This window comes from Tenrec ecaudatus, chromosome 1 (assembly GCF_050624435.1).
Source record: "Tenrec ecaudatus isolate mTenEca1 chromosome 1, mTenEca1.hap1, whole genome shotgun sequence".
Classification (NCBI taxonomy): domain Eukaryota; kingdom Metazoa; phylum Chordata; class Mammalia; order Afrosoricida; family Tenrecidae; genus Tenrec; species Tenrec ecaudatus.
This window is the reverse complement of record NC_134530.1, coordinates 89,447,058-89,469,176: the sequence shown is the minus strand read 5'-3', so window position 1 is coordinate 89,469,176 and position 22,119 is coordinate 89,447,058. Positions and strand designations below refer to the sequence as shown.

Here is a 22,119-nt window from a genome sequence, read left to right as displayed (position 1 = left end):
GCCGAAGACAAATGGGTATATAAGCAAATGTGAAGAAAGCTGATGGTGCCCGGCTATCAAAAGATATAGCGTCTGGGATCTTAAAGGCTTGAAGATAAACAAGTGGCCATCTAGCTGAGAAGCAACAAAGTCCACATGGAAGAAGCACACCAGCCTGTGTGATCATGAGATGTCCATGGGATCAGATATCAGGCATCAAAGACCTAGACCAAAAAAATCCTATTGATGTGAATGAGGGAGGGTTCAGGAGTAGAACCCCAAAGCCCATCTGTAGAACATTGGACATCCCCTTACAGAAGGGTCACAAGGAAGAGACAAGCAAGTCAGGGTGCGGTATAACCCCAATGAAACATACAGCTTTCCTCCAGTTCTTTAGTGCTTCTTCTCCCCCACTGTCATGCTGCCAATTCTACCTGACAAATCCAGCCAGACCACAGCATGTACACTGGTACAGATAACAGCTGGAAATACAGGGAATCCAGGACAGATAACCCCCTCAGGACCAATAATGAAAGGAGCCATAACAGGAGGGTAAGGGGAAGTCGGTGGAGAAAAGAGAAACTGATCACAATGATTGACATATAACCCCTCCCCGGGAGATGGACAACAGAAAAGTAGGTGAAGGGGGGCATTGGTCAGTGCAAGACATGGGGGAAATTTTTTTTTTAATTATCAAGGGTTCATGAGGGAGGGAAGGAGGGTGGGTGGTAGAGGGACAGGGAAAATGAGCTGATAGCAAGGGGTCAAGTAGAAAGAAAATGTTTTGAAATGATGATGGCAACATATGTACAAATGCGTTTGACACAGTGGATGTATGTATGGATTGTGAGATAAGAGCTGTATGAGCCTCCAATAAAGTGATTTAAACAAATAAAAGGTACTTAGACACATAAATGTGTCTATTAAAATGTATGAAGCACAAATTTAAAGAAACAGGACAAGAGCCAGTGTGTGTATATATATACACACACATACATACATATATATAACTAAAAAAGCAAGATGTACTTATATTAAGAAAAAAGAATAATTAACAATTGAAAAGTTAAATTAAAAAACACCTGACCCTCTATTAGTGTTACACACACTGTATTTACATAGCCCCACCCAATCATTTGGTGGGAGTTATAGAGGCATGGATATATTAAGAAATTTCACTCCACCACAGATACATTTGTTACAATAGATAAACCAGTATTAATACACTATTGTTGATTGACCTTCATAGGGCTCACTCTTTGTGGCGTATACTTCCGTGGGTCTTGACAGACACATCAAGTATCCTTAGTAGTTTCACTGCCTTAAAAATCTATTGCTTGTCCAGAATGCCTCATAGTTGGAACTGTGCGGGATGCGGCTTCCACTAGGCAACAGATATGTAAGGTTGCCTCCATGTCTCTTTGTGGCTGCTCATCTCATTTTTGTCTGTGTCTCCATCATGCTCCATTGTATGGACACAGCGCAGTTTGCTTATCCATTCACCTTCGCAGGGCATCCTGGTTGCTTCAAATGTTGGCAGTTAAAAGTAAAGCTGCTATAAACATTTAAATACATTTTTTTGTGTGCACGTGTTTTCAGCTGCTTTGCATAGACGTCTAGGGTTGTGATTGCTGGCTCACGTGGTTAAGACTATGTGGTCAGGTGCTGTCGAGTCAGCCCCAGCTCCCGGTTACCCTGCGTACCACAGGATGCGACACCTCCTGGTCCTGCGTCATCCTCAGTTATTCCTGCCTCTCGAATTGAGGACCTGCCTCTTCTTTACAGCCCCTGTGCTTTACCAAGTGCGAAGTCCTCTCCTGTTTGTACCCATTCCAAAGAAAGGGGAACCAACACAATGCTCAAACATAGAACAATATCATAGATAGCAACTGCAACTAAAACTTTAATGAAGATCACCCAACAGTGGTCGCAGTAGTACATGGGCAGGGAGCTGCCGGAAATTCAGGCTGGTTTCAGAAGAGGACATGGGACAAGGGTTATTGCTGATGATATCTAAGGGAACCTTGGCTCCAAGTACAGAACACCAGAAAGATGTTTATTTGTGTTTTATTGGCTGTGCCAAGGCATTCGACGGTGTGGGTCAAAACAACTGGATAATCTTGTGAAGACTGGCAATTCCGGAATATTTCATTGTGCTCACACACAACTTGCACGTGGATGGGTCTAGAGGCCGTTGTGTAAACAGAACATGGGAATAATGCATGACTTAAAGTCAGAAAAGGTGTGCCTCAGGATTTTACTATCCTTATTCAACCTGTATGCTGAGAAAATAGAGAAGCTGGACTATATGAAGAAGGATCGGAGAAATACTTGTTAACAACCTGGGATGTGCAGATGACACACTTTGCTTGCTGAAAGTGAAGACGACTTGAAGCACTTGCTGATGTTATTCAAGGATTCCAACACAGTATGGATCACAGGACTAGTGGGTAGCGTGAAAAATGGATAAAAGATTAAAGTTAGCAAGGAGTTCATCTTATTTGGATTCACAATCAATGTTCAATGGGCACATTGAGATCAAAGGATACATTGCATTGGGTAAGACCTCTCTAGAATATTGAAAACCAAGGATGTTACTTTGAGGACTAGGGTGCATATTTTATTTACCTTTTTTAAAAAAATCATTTTATTGGGGGCTCTTACAGATGTTCTAACAATCCATAAATCAATTATATCAAGTGAACTTGTACATATGTTGCCATCATCATTTTCAAAACATTATCTTTCTAGTTGAGCCCTTTGATAGCAGCTCTTCTTCCCCCCCCCCCCCGCACCCTTAGTAACTTTATGTATATATATTTTTTCATATCTTATACTCTCTGCTGTATCCCTCCACCCACATTTCTGTTATTCATCCCTCTGGAGCGGAGGGGGTGTATTTATACATCCATCATTGCTATAAATTCCCCGTTTCTCCCCTCCCTCCCCACACCCTCATGATATTGCTCCTCCCGTTACTGGTTCTGAGAGGTGTGTCTGTCCTGGAATTCATGTGTCGAAAGCACTTATCTGTACCAATGTACATATTTTGGTCTAAGAGGATTTGTAAGGAAACTAGAGGAGTGTTGTGTTTCGCCAGTGCCATACTGCCCTCTGGATAAGTCGTCTCTTCCGTGTGACCCTTCCGTGAGGAAATGTCCAGTTGTCTACAGATGGACTCTAAGTCTCCACTCTAACCCCTTTCCTTCACATTGATATAACTGTTTGTTTGATCTCTGATACCTGATCTCCTTGACACCTCATGATCACACAGGCTGGTGTGTTTCTTCCATGTGGGCTTTGTTACTTTCTTGTTAGATGGTCACTTATTTACCTTCAAGCCTTTGAGACCCCAGACACCATATCTTTTAATAGTTGGGCACCATCAGCCTTCTTCACCACATTTGCTGATGTACCCATTTTGTCTTCAGCAACAGTGTCAGGAAATTAGGTGCCAGATTATTAGAACAAAGTTTTCTTATGTTGAGGGAAGACTTAAATAGAGGCCCAGAGTCTGTCTGCTACCTTGATACTTTCAACACGTAAATGTAAGTACATGGACCAGTACACCTATCTTGATATAGTTATATATATGCCTGTCTGTATAGATCTCTCTGTGCAGCTTTTACCTCCTTGTTCTTTCCTCTATTTCCTTTTACTTTCCTCCTGCTCCACCATCATGTTCTTGTTCTAGGGTGCATATTTTCAATCCCCTCATATGCATGTGAAAGTTGGACGTTAAATAAGGAAGACCAAAGGAGGATGAACGTGTTTGAAGTGTGGTGCTGGAGAACATTGAAAGTACCATGGACTGCCCAAAAGACTGATAAATTTGCCTTGCCAGAAGTCCAGCCAGACTTCTTAGAGGCAAGCATGGGGAGACATACTTTGGCCAGGTTGTCAGGAGAGACCAGTCCTTGGAGAAGGACACCATGCTAGATAAAGTAGAGCTAGAGGGGCAGTGAAAAAAAGAAAGGCATTCAATGAGATGGATTGGCATAACTGCTGCAACAATGGGGAAGCATGAGCGCAATTGCCAGCATGCACAGAACCGGTCAGTGTTTCATTCTGTTGTGCACAGGAACACTATGAATTGGAACCAGCACCTAAGAACAGCAACAATTCTCTCCTACTGATCTCTTGGTGCATTGTCACTGGTACTATGCATCTTGATTACTGTCGCCATATAGTAAGGCTTTAAGTCAGGTCGTGTCTGTTTTCCAATTTTGTTGATCTTTAGTACTCTCGATTATAAGGATTGTATTATCTTAATTTATGTGTTCTGGGTTCTAATATCTACTGCAGTTGCTACACGGAACTTGACAAAATTCATGATTTTGTTTATTTTAAAAGTTAACATTTTATAATGCCAGTGAGATATGCTTGAGTTGTTTATCAGGACATGGTACACCGTTCTTTCGGGTCTGGTGATAAATGCCCAAAGGGCATACTACTCTGCTCTAAGCCTCAACCTAAAGGCATTCGGCTTAAGCTTTCTGGGTCAGTAAACCCAGCTCCCTGAATTAGTGTCTAGTGGCACCCGAGTTCAGTGAGCATCATCCAGAAAGCACTCAGCTTCACTTCCGTGGGCCAGCAAGTCCATCTTCATTAAATGCCAGGAAGCATCCTTCTCCTCAAGCCAGCCCAGCCTCCTGCACAGAAACACTCGCCCTTACTTGCTTTGTGGCTTGGGAAGCCCATCTCTGTTCCATTCTCTGGCTCCTGATTCTGCCGCTATTGCTCTAAGGATGTAGCTGGCTTCTGCATCCAGAAGGTTCATTTGCAGGGATCAGAGGTGCTCCGCTCCTGACTCTTGCTGGTTCTGTGGTCCTTCCTGCATCTCAGTGGCTCATTTTATGCACAGCAAGATGGCAATTCAGTGAATCCTGTTCAGAGTCACCCACAGGTGAATCACATCAGCATCTTCCCCCAGCTTCTTACCATACCCATGCAGGTAAGGTCATTTAATGGGAATTAAAGACTGATTGGAAGAGTCACAACAAATAATTCACTATCCCTGCAAGAGTCTTTGGCTTTTGCACGTAAACTTTAAAATTAGTTTGTCAATACCTACAAAATAAACTGCTGGAACTGGGATTGTGTTGAATATATAGATGAAGTTGGGAAGTCCTCCTACCCAGGAACATGGGATAGGGGCTTATTTATTTAGAATTTTGCTTTGTTTTATCAGCATTTTATAGGGTTTTTTGTTGTTAAATCTTGTACATACATATTTTAAACATTCCTAAATTCTTCATTTTTAAAAACTTACTAATATAAATGTGGGTTTTTAAAATTTCAAATTCCAGTTGTTCACTGATGGTTTATAGGAAAGGAATTTATTTATTTATCAAAACGTATTATGAATTGGGAGTTAGTACATGTATCATTCCATAGTTCAGTCGCGTCAAGCAGTAGTGTCCGACTGCTGCCACAGTCAGCTTCCAACCATTCTTTTCCTTCCTGGACACTTTGACGTCATCCCCGTTTAACCTGCCCTCTTCCCACCACTGTAAACACCTTGACCCCAAACAAACCCTTATTCTATTGCTGCCCCGATAGGCTCATCAGCCTTGGGTTTCATATACCAAAACAGAAAAACGTGTAAGACAACTTCAAGAGGGTGATTCCCAATGATCTCTGAGATAAACCCAAATATGAACAAACAAAAATAGAGAAAATGTTGAAAGCCAGATGAGGTTCAGTGCGCATCAGAGGGGGATCAACTGACAGTTGTAAGTGTTCAAGTCAGGTTTACCCTTCTGATCCTCTCTCCTCATCTTTCCAATGCACTCTCCTCCAGGTTCCCCATTACGGTGCGGGGAGCTCACCGGAGGCTGATTCCCTGTGTGGACCCCACAAATGTTATCTCGGGCTCCCACTGCCATCCACAGCCTTCTGAAAACTGGATTCTCACAAGTCAGGCTCTGCTACTAATAGGAATTTGTTTTTGTAAATTATCCTTGTTTCGGGACTTCGCTATTTTTGATAGGTTTATTAGGATATCGGAGTGGAAAATCAATGTACAAGCAAAGACAGATGTATCTCTTCCCAATTGGTATACACCTCTTATTTCCTCCACTTGTCTTAGTACATTAGCGAGGATGGCCAGTACGCTGTTGAATAAAACTAGTTAAACAGGATATCCTTGCCGTCCATGTTCCCAGTCCGAGAGAGTAAGGCGTGCAGTTTCTCATTAAGTATAATGTTAATTGTAGACTTTTTTGAACTATCCTTTATCGTGTTGAGGAAATGTCCTTCTAGTTTGAATTTACTGAAAGCTTTTTACATAAATGGGTACTGGGTTTTGTAAAATGCCGTTTCTGTATCTATTGGTCTGATCATATGATTTTTTTTCTTGGTCTGTTGGTGTGATAGATAACATTAACTGGTTTATAATTAGCCTCTTCTTTTTTTGTAGTTTTAATTTTTTTATATAGAAAGCTTATTAAATCGCTTCCCATCACTTGACTGACCTATTCACTATGAATTATTTTGCCTAGATCATCTTGACACCAATTGAAGTTGCTATTGAAGACATGCAGAAAAAGACACAGGAGTTAGCATTTGCAACACATCAGGATCCCACAGACCACAAAATGCTCCAGATGGTCCTTCAGGGATCTGTGGGCACAACAGTGAACCAGGTCAGTTCTTTGTGCTAACCCCATGTAATTGCTGTTGCCATGGAGTTTGGAATACCTAATTATTTACACTTTTTCATTGTCACCAATAAGTGTTCAACCAAGTGGAAGAATACGTGTTTGAGATGAAGGTAAAGGAGATGAGTGTTAACTACAAAACAAAAGTTGTGTTCTTTTTTATCTATATTGTCTCAGGAGTGTGGGTGCTCACTACTGAGTTCTGCACTATCTGTTTGCCTTCATCTGTTCTGTTGTGAGTCCGTTCACTTACAGTGACCTTTCCGTTCAAAGTCTGTACTGAAAGAACGTGTTCTAAAAAGGGGGGTCCATGCACATGCAGATGATACTCCCACTCACTTAGATACATCTCGATAAGATCATTTCCCGATCTTCATAATCTGAAGTGAGGATTAAATAAGTGGTGTGGTATCATTTTGAAAATTAATAATATGTAAGCAGATGTTACTCCGGATTTGCTATATGAGATTAGAAATGACCCCCAGGACAGGACAGCCCCCAGGTTATACACATACAACTTGCAGACAGCTCCTTCTGGCCAGTGATGCAGGGCTTCCAGACAGTTCTTCCCTATTTTGGCTAACAAAACCGGCTGGAATTTACAATCTGGGTGCTTCTTCACAGTAACACACTCAGTTCTCAGCTCACTGCCACAGTCAATTCCAACTCATAGCGACCCTATAGAACAGGTGGATCTGCGCGCGTTTCTCCTGAAGGGCAAGGAGCTGGTAACTTCACGTTGCCCCTCTTTCAGTTCACAAATGAGTGTGTTCGCCACGTAGGAGCCCTTTCTATTACATTTAAATAAAGCTGAATAAAAACTGTATGCCCCTTTTCTAGATGACACAACCAGGTACAGATCTCATGCATCACCTGGAGGCTGTCTCTGTCTCCTTTTATTTGGTTCATTGGGATTCTTCTGATCACTTAGGCCTAGCTTCTGTCTTTAGAAATGGTATGGGAAGGGCAAATTCAGACAAGCTTTACGTACAATTTTATACTGTATGTCCAAACTGATTTTTAAGTTAAAGGAACAAAGCAAAATTCTCCTATCAAACTGAAGTAAACACCATCCATATTTTATCCCCTGAAAACACACACCACGGCCTTTTACAGATATGACTTACTCACTAAAGGCCATCTTACTGAAACTGACAGGGTCAGGCACACACTGGAGAAACTGAGACAATACTGGCAAGCTCTAGTTCGGTGACCAGTGGCTTGGCAGCCGGAATAGACAGACGAGTTTTTGTCCGGCTAAATTAAAGAATGTAACCACCACTAGAGAAATCATATGAATGAACGCAGTAGTCCTTCAGCACCTACTCTTATTTCTTTAAGGAATGAACTTACAAGAAGTTCATTTCAGTAGTTAACTAGAGAGATTTCACAATAAGGCAAACTAAAAGCACATTTCCAGACAGAGGAAAGTCATGGACCTGGATAAACCAAACCCACTGCTGTTGAGTCAGTTCTGACAACTGGTGACTCCCCAAAGGGTTTCCGAGACTGGACATCTTTACCGGAGCAGGCAGCCTCCTCCTTCTCCTACAGAACAATGGCAGGAGGTTTGAACCAACTTTGTGGTCCCAAGCCCAGTGCCTAAGCCACAGCACCTCCAGGCTCCGTGTTGATACATGTATCCTGGCTTACTAAGGGCAGCCATCCTGGCGAGGGGGACTGACTCAGGTAAATGAAGTCCTTATGGCTTTAAAGACGGAGAAACACCCCCCCCCCCCCTGTGTTCTTGTTTTACAGGGGCCATTGGAAGTTGCCCAGGTTTTCCTGTCAGAAATACCCAGTGACCCAAAGCTCTTCCGACATCATAACAAACTGCGACTCTGCTTTAAGGATTTTACTAAAAGGTATTCAGATTTTCCTGCATAAAAATTTCCAAGTAAAAACAAATCCATTGCTACTCTAAGGGGCTTAAGGAAGTATCGAGAAGAGTTCATACAAGGCGGCTTCAAAAGTTCACTGAAACGTTGATTGAAAAGATAATCGAATTTTCCCTTGACCTTTTTGAAGCCTCTTTGGTTTACAGTGAGAAATAATCTATAACTTATAACTTCTTTATAGTAGTGGATATTTATTCTTTCCACACACACCCATTTTGTGCCATAGTTTCAGTTTGTATGTTTAAAACTAGTGCTCAGGATGTCTTTGAACCTGAGAATAGTGCTGTACAGTGACTGCACAACTGTTATTTGTTGTGAACTTATCAATGTGTGAGTTTCAACTTCCTCCCACTTCCCACAGGAAACCTAACCAACAAACACGGAAGCAAAAGATCTGTGTTCAAATCCTGGCCACACTGTGTGCCCTTTTCCAGGTCACTTAATTTCTATTATCGTCGTTTTTCTAATCTACAAAGTAAGGGGAATAATAACATACCTTTCACAGGGTGGTTGTGTAAATCAACTGCAATAATATATGGGTGTGTTTGGGGTTCCCAAGCCCACCCCTAGGCTCACTAAGTGACTCACCAGGAAGCCTAATAGGACTTAGCATAAAGTGAATTCATGGCAATATTAATTAGAGTGAAAGGGACCGAAACACAAGCAGCTAAAGAAAAAGGCGCATGGAGTGTGGTCTGGAGGAACCCAGGCATATGCTTCCAAGAATTCTCTCTGAATGGAGCCACAGTGCTGTGCTGAATGCCTTCAGCAAGGAGGTAGCTCAGCGTGTGGAAGCTGTTGTCTGCCAGGGAGAATTGTGACGTAGGCACCCTATGCCCAACACTCCCCAGACCCTAGACTCCCCGAAGAAAAGCAGGGATTTCATAAGCATATTGCGTATGTAAACAGTTGAGGTACCTCAGCTACTCTTGTCCCTTCTGGGAATGATAGAAATCCAAATTCTAGACACCAGCCAAGAACCAACACGGGAATCCAGGCCGTCCTAAGGATATCGGTCTGCAGCCTGCTATGTTCGCTCGTTGCTGCACAATGGGGCATACTTGGTTCCGTCCCTGGAAAAAGCATCGTATTTGGAAGAGTGGAGGGGCGGCGAAGAAGAAGGTCCTCCAATAGTGGTTGCAAGAATGGGCTCAAGCGCAGGAATAATTGTGGGGCACTGCGGGACTGCGCGGTGTTTTGTTCTCTTGTGCATAAGGTCACTATGGGTTGGAGCCAACTCGATAGCACCCAACATCAATAATGGTACACAATAAATAGATGTGAAATAGTGCATTTTGAAGCAGTGGTAAAAAAGTTGCTTATCTGCTTGGTACATGTTTCCATTATGTAGAAGAGGACGATTAATTCTCCTGGTGGTGTCGGAGATTTCACCCAGGAGCTGGCATTTGGACTTTAGCAAAGGAATATTTCATTTTTCAGGCGGAAATGAAGTGAAATGAATGTACCAAATAGTGTACGGGAAGTTCAGAATATGTTGTGAGAGACAGTAGCCAAGTAAATCTGGGAAGAGCAGCAGCCCCCAAAGGAGTGGAAAAGTAGAATGGGATCAGAGAAAGGATCTTGCCCTGCATACCATTAAGTAGGAGAGTTGAAGTCACCTGACAAGGCAGCATCGGAAGTGTAGTCAGAGCTCAGGCTTGGATTCCCTACGAATTATGGTGTTGCCTGTAAAATCATTTGATGAATGAAATAATTTTATTTTGCATCTATTTTGTCGTCAGAAACTAACAATGCGGTGTTAGCATGTCTCCTGCACACACGTGGCAACCATCTAAAAGAAAATGTGAATCAAATCCTGAAGTTTTATCATCCGATGACGGGACTTAGATGGCCTTACCTGGAGCCACAGCTCTGAATGGACAGGGCTAGGGAACTCTGATCGTGAAACGAGGAGCCGTGGTGGTGCAGTGGTTACACGCTGCTGGGCTGAGAGCCACAGGGCCGCCCTCTCAGAACCATCCCCAGGAGAAAGACAGGTCTTCCTACTCCCGGAAACGCACAGGGGCATTTCGGAGGGCTGCTAGGAATTGCCATCAACTCAATGGCAATCAGTTTGGTTTTTTTGGTTAACTAATGAAAAACACCTTCTGTTTCTTACCTGTGGAGTTGGCATATTTCTAGCATTAACTATATTATTTGGGAGATTTCCTATAAAACAAAAACAAAGCCTGTCTTTGTGAGTCAGATGATTTCAGAACAGTATTTGCTGTAGATCATAGGTATTGAATTATCATAAAGAGCTATCTTTTTTCCTGTTATTGTCTTGTGGTATTTTATCATGACTACGGTCCTAAACATATTCCCTGTCGTCTCTGCTATAGGGGACTGAAGTTTTATAGTCAACAGCTCTTCTGACATCGCACTCTCAGTGAAGATTTTCCCCCTAAATGAGCAAAACAAAACCCTCCTCCCAAAGTCAATTCCCCTCCTTCCTGCCACAAAAACATGTTTGTCTTGTAAGGATAGTCATAGAAACCTAAAACCAAACTCACTGCCATCAAGTCAACTCGGATTCACAGTGACCCTCGAGGTGTAGGACAAGGCAGAAACGCCAGAAATGCCCTTAGGAGTTTCCAAACTCTTTACAGGAGTAGAAAGCCCCATCTGTCTTTCCGTCAGGGAGCAGCTAGTGGTTTCAAACTGCTGACCTTGTAATTAACAGCCCAACGTATAACCACTGCACCACCAGGGCTCCTAAAGAAAGTCATAGCCAATACTAAAATTGCACTTGTGTGTATGACCTTTCATCTTTATTCTTATATGAATATATTTTGCTATAGTTCAGTCCTAACAAGCATATAACGATACGCATTTATTTTCCAAGTAAACTATCTTGCAAGTTATTTCATCAAGTTAATATGCTATTTACATTTTGTGCCCTGATTATCTGAATTTAATGCATTCTCTCAATAATTCCGGGCCAGGGAGTCAATTCCAATTCATAATGGCCCTGAAGGACAGTAGAACTGCCCTGGGGGCTTCCAGGGCTGTCAATCTGTACACGAGTAGGAAGCCTCATCTGTCTCCCACAGAACGACTGGTGCATTTGAACTGGTGACCTAGAGGCACTGTGGCAAAAGACTTGGAACTCTACTTCTGAAAGGTCACAGCTTTGAAAACCCTACAGAACATTTTTACTCTGCACCCTTGGGGTTGCTGGTGGTCAGAATTTACTTAGACTGCAAGTAAGTGATGCTGGTTAATACCATAGTGGATCCTTTTTCCTCTTACTGGATTTTCCCATTGGGATAAAATTTTCAGCATGAGATTAATGGCCCAAGTACATGAGCATTTTTATTGGTTCTTAATTTGTGGTGCATTCCAAAAAGGCTATAAGTATTTATACTGCACCAAGAATGCAAGTGTTCTTCAGGGAACCCAGGACAGATGAGCCCTTTAGGACCAGTGGTGCAGTCGGGAGGGTACAGGGAGGGTGGGGTACAAGGGAGCAACCGGTTACAGGGATCTACATATGACTTCCTCCCTGGGAGGCGGACAACAGAAAAGTGGGTGAAGGGAGACGTCAGACAGTGCAAGATATGACAAAATAATAATAATTTATTAATTATCAAGGATTCATGAGGGAAGGGGAGCAGGGAGAGAGGGGAAAATGAGGAGCTGATACCAAGGGCTCAAGTAGAAAGCGAATGTTTTGAGAATGATGAGGGCAACAAATGTACAATTGTGCTTGACACAATGGATGGATGGATGGATTGTGATAAGTTATACAAGCCCACAATTAACAAAAAATGTAAGTGTTCTTATATCCCTTGCTGTAGGTAATGCCGTTTAAATCATGTCTTACTGTAGTTTCTTTCAGGTTTGGGCTTTTAAATCTTCTTTTCATTAAATGTTGACTTGGTTAAAAATATATATTTAAACATTTGCTATTGAAAATAAGAAGACAAAAAATGTGTAGCTGTCACCCAGCATAAGAAATAGAGCTTCATCAGTACTTTGAGGTTCCCTCTTGTAATGCCCCTCCCCAACCTCCCTCATCTCCATCCCTCCCGCCTTCAGTTAAAACCATTCTCCTGGCTTTTCATATTTAGCATGCCCTTGTCTTGGCAGTCTTAACATTACTCTAATATATATAGTTCTGTTTTGCATGATTTTTAATTATCTAAATGAAGTCTTCTGTGACTTGCTATTTTCAATATTTGTGAGATGTGGTAACAATATTGCTAAAGTTAATTTATTTTTCTTTATTCCATTATATGAATGTGCCACAATGTATTCATTCTTTTATTGGTTGATATTTTGGTTGTTTCTCATTTTTGAGTATAAATAATCCTACATAAATCGTTCTCTACCAGTTTCTGTATTTATATGTACATGAAGTTTTCTAGGGCTTATGTCTATGATTAGTGATGCTTGTTCATAGTTTCAACTTTATTAGATGATGATCCTATTACTTTTGTTTTACGCCCCCAAAATGTGTAAGCCAATTTATATTTCCACTACGTTGTTTGAGATAACCCCTATTGACAGGTAGGTATCTTACTAGTGCTAGTTGACATTATTTACCACTTAACTTTTACCAATCTTGTGTGGGCATGAAGTGAAAGTGATTATAGATTAAATTCTCATTTCTGATTACCAGATAGGTTGAAGATCTTTTCATGTATTTGTTAGACATTCTAATGCCTCTTTGGTAAAGTTGCCATGTTCAATTCTTTTGCCATTTTTTATGAAATTTTCTTGTCTTTACTCATCGTTAAGGTGTTTATATATTCTGAATAATAATCCTTTATGACTAAATAAATGTCACAAATATTTCCTTCTGAATTTGAGGTTGATTTTACTGCTTTTAAAAATATATATACTTAAATTTAATACAGGTAAACAAGTCAAGAGTTTCCTTTGTGGCTGTACTTTTTGTGCCTTACTTCTTGCTCTAAGGTCATGATGGTGGTCTCCTGCACATGAGTAATAGCTTCTCAAAGTCAGTATGGTGGAACCTCTAAAAGTCTGTATAACTTGGAGAACTTTTTAAAGTTTGCCTTCTACTTTTTAAAATCTTGCCATTAATTTTTGTGTATAGTTCATTCTGAATTTCGACCCGCTAGCCAGTTGTGCCATCAGTTGGGTATGGGATGAAGTGGGGGTCAGGTTTACTTTCTCTCGGGCCCCAGCCAGCCACACTTATTTAGAGTTTGCCCTTCCTTCAATGCTTCGAAGTATCATCAGTATCTGTGTCAAGTGCCGATGTTTGTTAATCTCCGTTCTCTTCCAGAGCTCTTTCTTTCTCTTCCCGCCCACATCATGCTGCCTTAATTCGTGTGCTTGACAGAGAAATTCCTCGCACCTTGTTCTTGCTCAAGGACTCTTACCTGCCTTCCCCTATCTGTATACATCTGAGATTTAAATATTATCATGACTTGTCCCTTTCAAAACCAGTGTAAATCTGTATATCAGTTGAAAGAGAACTGACATCTTTATAATTTTGACTTTATTCTTGAATATGGTTCATTCTTTAATTTACTTTGGTCTTTTAAATATCTTAATATTACATTTTGTGATAATCTGTATATCTTTTCATGTGTTAAGTATCTGATACCATTTTGCTTTTGTACTTAGTGTCTTTTAAAATTCTATTTGCTGTTTCTTGTATACAGGTGAGTTTTATACATGAATTTTTATTGCAGCATTGCCAGATTTGTGCGTTGTAATTAATAATCTCTGTAAAATCATTTTCTTGGCTTTCAGTGATGATGATTAGAACCCCATTCTCTTGTCCTTGATCTAGAAGGAAATGCTCCAAGCACTGAGTCTATTTGCTGCGGGGTCTGGGTCAAGGGAGGGCCCCATGACTTGTAGTTAGGCTAACAGTTTTTATCCTAACAGGTTTTTAACTTTATCAGACTTTTCCTTTGTCTTTTCTGATCTTTGAATATTGTGTTGCATTTATTGATTTTCTACAGTTAAGTCCACTTTTCAGTTATTTCATTGATTTTAATCAACTAGATAATGGAGTGTATAACACAAGGTTGAACAATTTTCTATTACTTACAAGTTATATAACGACTTGCATAAGTGACATTGTATAATAATTTTTCTTACACTTTTTGTTAGATGTTGACATCTCAGCTTTGAAAATTGAGAATTGTTTCTTAAGAACTGCTGTTTCTCCCTAAGGGCTTTAGAATAACTTTTTAATATCCTCTGAAATAATTGTTACAATGGGATTGTTTGTCCCTAAGATATTTAGTAGATTTTTCATGCTTGTGTTTTTGTTTTGAGTCTGTTTTGTTATACTAATTTATCTAGAAATGTATAATTTCAGCCATGTATTAAATTGTACATAATATCCTTTCTTCCTCTTTTAATCACTTCTGTATTTGAGATTGTTTCATTTGCAATTTCTAATAGGAAATGTTTAGGCCTTCTCTCATTTAATCTTATTAAAGTTAGTCCTTTTATTTATTTTTTCATAAAAGTGGGTACCACTTCCTTTGAACCAACTTTTGCATTTTTTGCATCTATCATATTCTTAAGTTTCCTAATTTTCTCTATAGTACTCTCATGTTGTTTTTAAGTTATTTAGTTGTATAATATTAGCTCTGTTTTTGGTAACAAGCACTTAAGCTTATGCATTTTTCTCTAAGTATCACCTCAGCTGTTTTCCACAAATGTTGATATATACAGGTTGGTTGGTTTTCATAGCCTTTCTTCAGTTATCTACTGGAATCCTGATACTTAAAAAAAAATGTTTGCATAAGTCATAGGCAGGATTGTTACCAGGACATTTTAGCTTAAGAACCATTTGAACACATAATAAGCAAAGCACTGTGACCTTGGTGTTGCATATATGAGTCTTCTTTAATCCCTTAAAGAGCTTGTAGTCTGTGGGCAAGATGTGAAAAGCAGGCTTTGGGCTTGATGTTAAAAAAATAATTTGCAGCGAGATGAAAACTGTAAGTAAATGTTTATTAGATTCTAAAGAAACTCCAAAGTTGATCATTTGTTTATTATCTTACACCAGAAGCCCATACTGGAAGTTCACCGGAAGCCAATGCCTTCCTGAGGATGGTTATATACGAAGACATAGCACTAACTGCTTGGCACTAAACCTTCAGGCTAGGCCAGAGAGGAAATCTCCTGATAACACATTGTTCTTCCTAGGTGTGAAGATGCCTTAAGAAAAAATAAGAGTTTGATTGGGCCTGATCAAAAGGAATATCAAAGGGAACTGGAGAGAAACTACCATCGCCTGAAAGAGGCCCTCCAGCCTCTGATAAACAGAAAGATCCCTCAGTTATACAAGACAGTATTGCCTATCACCTGCCACAGGTAGACTTGTTTTCTATTATTTTAGCCAGTCTTTAAAAATAAAATCCACTCGAATTACTTTTGGGGGGGGTAGCGCATTTCTTGTAACTTTTTCACTATTTTTTGTGACTTCAGATATTGTGATCCTTAAATAAGTTCAACTACTGAAAGCATCGATTGGTCTCCAAGATAAACGTTAGTATTTGAGAATCAGAAGGTTGCATCAGCACTGTAGCAACCAGGATAGCCCACAGGAAGCACAGCCCCTGAAATGAGAGCCCTGTCTGTGCCGTGCGTGGTAGCGGGGCTGTTGGACTGCAAGCCCAGCAGCAGCTCTAAGGGAGAGAGTCGAGGCTCCCGTGCCTCCCACAAAGGCTGACAGACTCCAAACCCCCGTGGAGCAGTTCTGCTGTCCTTACAGGGTCACCACGCGTCTCATGGGACACGGTGGTGCTGCTTTGGTTTGTCTTTGGGGTTTCTTTCTTTTTTCCTATTTCTAAAATCATTTGTTTGAAGCGACAGCCATACTTTGTGGTACTAGAATGCACCAGGCACCATGATAGTAAGGAGTACACAGGCTATTCTAGATTTGTATTAAAGCAGGCAGCTGTACTATCAAGAAGGCATTGATGTTTTATGTATGGTAAATCAAATCAGAAAGTCAAATAACTTGGGATTTCCTACAGCTTGACATTTTCTCCACTACTACAACGAAAGTCTATTCTACTGTAGCAATTTAATGCTTAGATTTCTCCTCTCATAATGAGATGATGATAGTATTTACCATGAAGAGTTGTTGTGAAGTTTAAATGTCATTACAGATGTAAAGTTTCTAGGGAAAGGTGTAACATTTTGCTTGGTAGCATCTTGGTAAAAGTCGCCCAACGCTCCCCTCTGAGTTTCAAACCCAGTGCACACACACTCATTGATTAGTGTGGCACCTTTTCCTTTGAATTAATAGTAGTAAAGCTATCAACTTAGAATTATCTGATGGCTTAGTATTTGTAAAGTCTTTGAAGGTGCTTATATGAAAACAAAGTTGATGCATGGTATCCTAAACTGCAAGGCAAAATGAAATGTCACCTGGCAATTAGTCCCTGCTCCTTGATAAGCTAGCTCTCACTTATGTCAACTCACAGCGACTCCACAGGACAGGGTAGAAGTGCCCCTGTGAGTTTTCTAGACTGTAACTCTTTACAGGAGTATAAAGCTTTGTCTTTCTCCAGTGAAGCGGCTGGTGGTTCCAACTGTTGACGTTGTAGTTCACCACCCAGTGCATAACCACTAGGCCACCAGGACATCTCTAGACCTTTGATAAACTCACTGATATTTATTCAAAAACGTTTGCTTAAAGTTCCTGCTCTACTACGTCAGCTCTGTGATAGATACTGAGGATTAGTATGAATGGGCATGACAGACAACATCTCGGCTGTCCACAAGCTCAGTCTAGACGAGATAAGCCAACAATTATATAAGCACTCTGCTGATAAGAGTGCATGGTACTAATGTAACTTACTTGTAGGAAGGGGCTCTTAAGTCCTTGTCCTGGGAACTCTGTGGTGCAGTTCTGCTGTCCTACAGGGCCTGCTATTAGATTCAACTCGATGGCCATAGATTTTGGTCTGGGGCACCAAGTCAGTCAGTCTCCTTGGAGGAAATGCAAATGAATACGAGAGAGATCTCAAGGTAGAGATGGGGAGCAGGAGGAACACTCGACTGTATCCCAGCTCATGGTAGAAGAAAAAAAAACCAACCATAAATTTAAAGAAAAATGGCTTAATATACTATTATCCCCCTAAATTAAACCAGTTACATATATTGATTATGGTAGTACTTAATATATCAAATACTTGTGAGTCAGAAAATGAGCAGAATTTAGGAAGTTCAGTTGAAATATGGAATTTAAACTCCGAGATGTTCTCATGATTGCCCATACCACATTGAGAGGGTCCTAGGATTTAAATTTGACAATAAAAATCACAGTGAGACCATTTCCGGTTCAGATGTTTAGTAGGGATTCTGGTTCTCACCAGGTCTGTATTCCTCTCCGTGCTGCATCCGAATGCAGGGGAACTGGAGTTGGGGTAGGAAGGGAAGGTGGGTCAGTAGTAGGTGCTAACTCCCCGCTCTTTCTCATCATGCCAAGAAGTTCTAGGTAAGTTAAATTTGGCCACTAAGCAATGTCTCTTGCTACTTATCAAGATGACTCCATTGGCATGTTCCCTAAGAGCAGATAGCTCATAATTTATAAGGACAGAGACCAGGGAACCCATCTTTATTAGACTCATTCTCTCTCCCCCAAACATACTTGGATTTTACCAGCCTTCACTTCGTCTTACGTATTTTGGACAGGTTGTCAGGAGAGCCCAGTCCCTAAAGAAGAACATCGTTTGATAAAGTAGAGGTCTATCAAAAAGAGGAAAGCTCTCACAGAAATGGACGGACACAGTGGCTGCAACAATGCACTCAAGCATAGGCTCGATTGTAAGGGCAGCGCGGACAGACAGGGTTCCTTTCTGTTACGCATAAGGCCACTATGGGTCGGAACCAGCCTGATGGCACCGACCAACCCTACGCTGACTGGAGGTGCCCGCAAAGCAGTTTCCTCTCAAAAGTCCAAGCGGGCTGTAACATTCCAGGCTAGTCCTCGCCACTTTTGCCTCATTGGTCTTTTTGGAATATTTTTCTTCTTGTTGTTTCCACACCTTTCCCCTCACTCGATCCAAGATTCTACACAGTGGTGATGACGTAGTCATCAGACTGTTCCAATCTGAACCTCACTTTCTCCAGTTAGCTCCAGCATCTTTCACGGACAAAAAGAAACTATTCTTCTTACATAAAGGAAATATTCCCTCATCACTATAATTTTTCTATGATACTCCTCCAATTGAGTTGATATTTGTAGTCCCTTTTTCTTGGAATTTAGAATCCTTTTATTGTTTGATGCTTCCTTTTCAATTTCAAGACTACTGTTTTCCCTAGAGCCAAAGAAAGCAAACATTGAGATGCAGAATTGAACATGATCTATTTGAGCCTGCCCTTCATTTCCTGGAGATCGAAAGCCTTGTTGCTTAACCTTAATAGCAGGATGATAAGCAAAAAGTCAACTTTAATTTTGTTATCTGTAGCATAGTCCCCTCCTACATTTTCTACTTCTGGAGTTTGATGGAGAAGTGATCTACATACAGTACGTCGTGCATCTTGCCATCTGGCGGATAACCTGTATGCTTGTGAGTGAAGACAGAGGCCAGAGCTAACCAACCTCAACACCAAAGATCCAATGGGACGTAATGTCTCACTAGAGCAAAAGCAATTATCTCCATTTTTTTCATTCCATCCCAATAAAACGCATGGTTCCAGCCAAAAAATTCACAGCAGGAAATAATTCTGTCTTGAAAGAGTTAAAGGAGGTACAAGAGAGCTTGAAAAAATTCCATGGAAAAATTCCATGATCATTTTTCTTAATTTTCCAGACTTTTTGAAGACTTATTTTAAAAATTCCTCCTTCACCCTTAACTTCTTCAGATTTGAAAATGAAAACCCCTTAAAGTTCTTTTATTTTGCTGATGTACCAAACCTAGAGGTTTATACAGTGGGCTTACAGTAAGACAGAGGTTTCTTCTGTGTGGTCTGGGACCTTTGGGTGTAATCATATTAACACCAAGATACTAGTATAACCTTTTCACTCATTCTCGCATGAAGGAACAGTGAAAATTTTCAAAGGTGCTACTGCAAAGATTGGATGCATCTGATATCGGAATTTAAATCTTCTGTGAAATATGTAGACGTGCCACTCAAAAAATTTCAAGTTATTTAAGTGTTATTTATAATTAATATGTAGTTATTTATAATTAATATTTAAAATGGATATATTTTAAAGTTTTAATTTCTAGTGAAAAAGAGCAATATATAGCCACTGACAAAACAAAAGCTTACTGGGATCCTCAGCTTCTAAAAGTGTAAAAAGGATCCAAGGCCAAAGTTGTGGGCCACTGCTTTAAGACTTAGAATTTAATATTTACAGCTACATTTCCCTTTAAGACTTAGAATTTAATATTTACAGCTACATTTCCCTTGTATGCTGTTAGACCCTGTTGAGTCATTTCTGATGCATAGTGACCCAATGTAAATCAGAGCAAAACCCTGGCCTGGTCTTACACCATCCTCTCAATTGTGTTGGAATGCAATTGCAGCCGGTATGCTACTCCTCCCTGCGTCTTGCTGAGCCTTCTTTTGCCTGACCCTTTATTTCTCTTAGCACCGGTCCCTTTCTTGGTTCCCTCCGGATGAGATGTCTAAAGAATGTGACACAGTACGCTTGCTTCTGGGGAGCATTCTGGCTCTACTGCTTTCCAAGACAGATTTGTTCTGAAAGCTTGATAGTATTTTAATATTCTTTGTCAACACCATAGTTCAAATGCATCAATTCTTCTTGGTCTTTCTTATTCATTGTCCTATTTGAGCACATTTAAGGAGCAATTGAATTTATACCATGGCTTGAGTCAGATGCACCTTGGACTTCAAAATAACTTTTTCGTAAATTCTTTTCAATGATCTGCCTACTGCGAGACGTGCAGTTCTTATTAAACAAATGAATGAACTTTTACAAAATATTTACTGTAGTACACTTTTAGAGTCTATAAGGCAGGTTACATAAACCAGAAAGTGTAGAGTGAACATCCCATTAACTTTAAAGTAATGGAAACTGGTGGCAACACGGCAATTTGTGGGGAAACCATATGAAATATTTTGTGATTGTAGAAATGGTTTACTTATTGTCACATCCTCTCATTCTGTCCCCAGAGATTCCTTCAGTCGAATGAGCCTTCGCAAAATGGACCTATAAAATAAGAGCGCTTGTTTTATTCATTTGAAAAGAGCCACGTATTCCAACTTTTAAGTGTGGAAAGTTAAGATCTATTGACAAATAAGACTTGAGGCGTAATTCTGGAAATGATTGCATTAACTTATTCACTGAAGAATGCAGTGGACTGAAGATTGAGAATCATGGCTGTGGTTTCAAATGTTCTGGTAATAATGCCGTTATCCTTTTTAAAGACATTTTAATGACACGAAGGTACATTATACATTTACCATTATTTATAGCATAGCTAATGTTAAAATGATTTCCTTTTAAGTTCATATTTTTAATTTATATTACCATTTATAGATTCATTTTGCAAACACTTTAAATGTAGTAATGCTTATTTTAAAGGTACTATTAAATATGTGAATGTTTACACTAATTATACTGAGTGGGACTTATTAAAATTTTTCCTTATTGAAAGGGGCAAAAAATAAGTTGATTCAGAAATGAATTCTAAAGCTAACAAAATTGAAATCCAGTTACTTTTTGGGCCCAAAGATGAAGATAACATTATTATAACTAGTTTGTAGAGACTAGTTATCCAATGCTGACTTTTAAATTCTTTTCCTTTTAAGATCTCAAAAAGGATAAATTAAGAAATTATAGAAACAACTTGATAAATCTTTGTCCATAAATAGCAAATACTGGAATAGCTACTACCAGTGACAGCACCACTGCCAACCTTACTATGCCAGACGTCACGCTTCTCAGCAGCCAGTTCCTGTTTCAAATGAAACAAGCCACCTGTCAGTATTAGTGACCGAAACCTGTTAAGCAGAGAGCGGCCACTTACAGGACAGCTGACAATGCTCGCTGATGGAATCCATCCGCTGAGTGCCGTTACTTCTGGGCAAGTGTACTTTTACAATGATCACAGGAAAAGGGAACTTACCTACCTGAATGGCAACTAAGAACCAATTCATTTCAAGCGTTACTATGAAGGCGGTTTCTAATGAGTTTTTCCTGAGGCTTAAGGGATAGTGCCAGCAGTCCAGTCCTCCCTTTGCTCCGACAGATTTTAGTGCCTTCACTGAACAAATTTCAAACATGTCTAGTTCTTCTGAGAACGTAGATGGTGACAATATCCCACGTCCAGCCTAGTATTACTATGGGTAATATGATCTTGAACCCTTGTCTATAGCAATTGACTGAAAATCACAAAGTTTTATGTAGTGTTAAGCCAAAAGGGAGTAATTTCCATTAGTGGCTGTAAATGTACCCAGGGGTATGAACCAGGACTTTATCATCCTCACACCATCTTGTCACCCTGTAACTTAGTAGTTGACAAAGTTCTTTATTTATTGACCTAAAATATGATTCCAATAGCATCTCTACATTTTCAAAGAATTTCAAAGGAATATTTTAAGTTCCAAGAATGTTGTCATAATTTTTCATTTACCTTTAGTATATTTTAATGAAA

The 22,119-nt window shown here is 40.1% G+C and overlaps 1 protein-coding gene across 5 annotated transcripts in view; it reads left to right on the top strand.

Annotated features, from left to right (window-relative positions):
* DOCK7 (dedicator of cytokinesis 7) overlaps positions 1–21,078 on the top strand; it is a 223,108-nt gene extending 202,030 nt beyond the window's left edge. For 4 of the 5 annotated variants that reach the window (XM_075557038.1, XM_075557029.1, XM_075557046.1 and 1 more), the window contains 4 exons: positions 6,483–6,626; positions 8,400–8,506; positions 15,686–15,853; positions 20,636–21,078. In XM_075557038.1, coding sequence (XP_075413153.1) covers positions 6,483–6,626; positions 8,400–8,506; positions 15,686–15,853; positions 20,636–20,678 — 462 coding nt within the window. In that variant the 3' untranslated portion in view covers positions 20,679–21,078. Of the gene's footprint in view, positions 1–6,482; positions 6,627–8,399; positions 8,507–10,281; positions 10,751–15,685; positions 15,854–20,635 lie in introns of those variants that run through there. The other variant, XM_075557063.1, reaches the window with a different exon arrangement.
* The last annotated feature ends 1,041 nt before the right edge of the window (positions 21,079–22,119 follow it).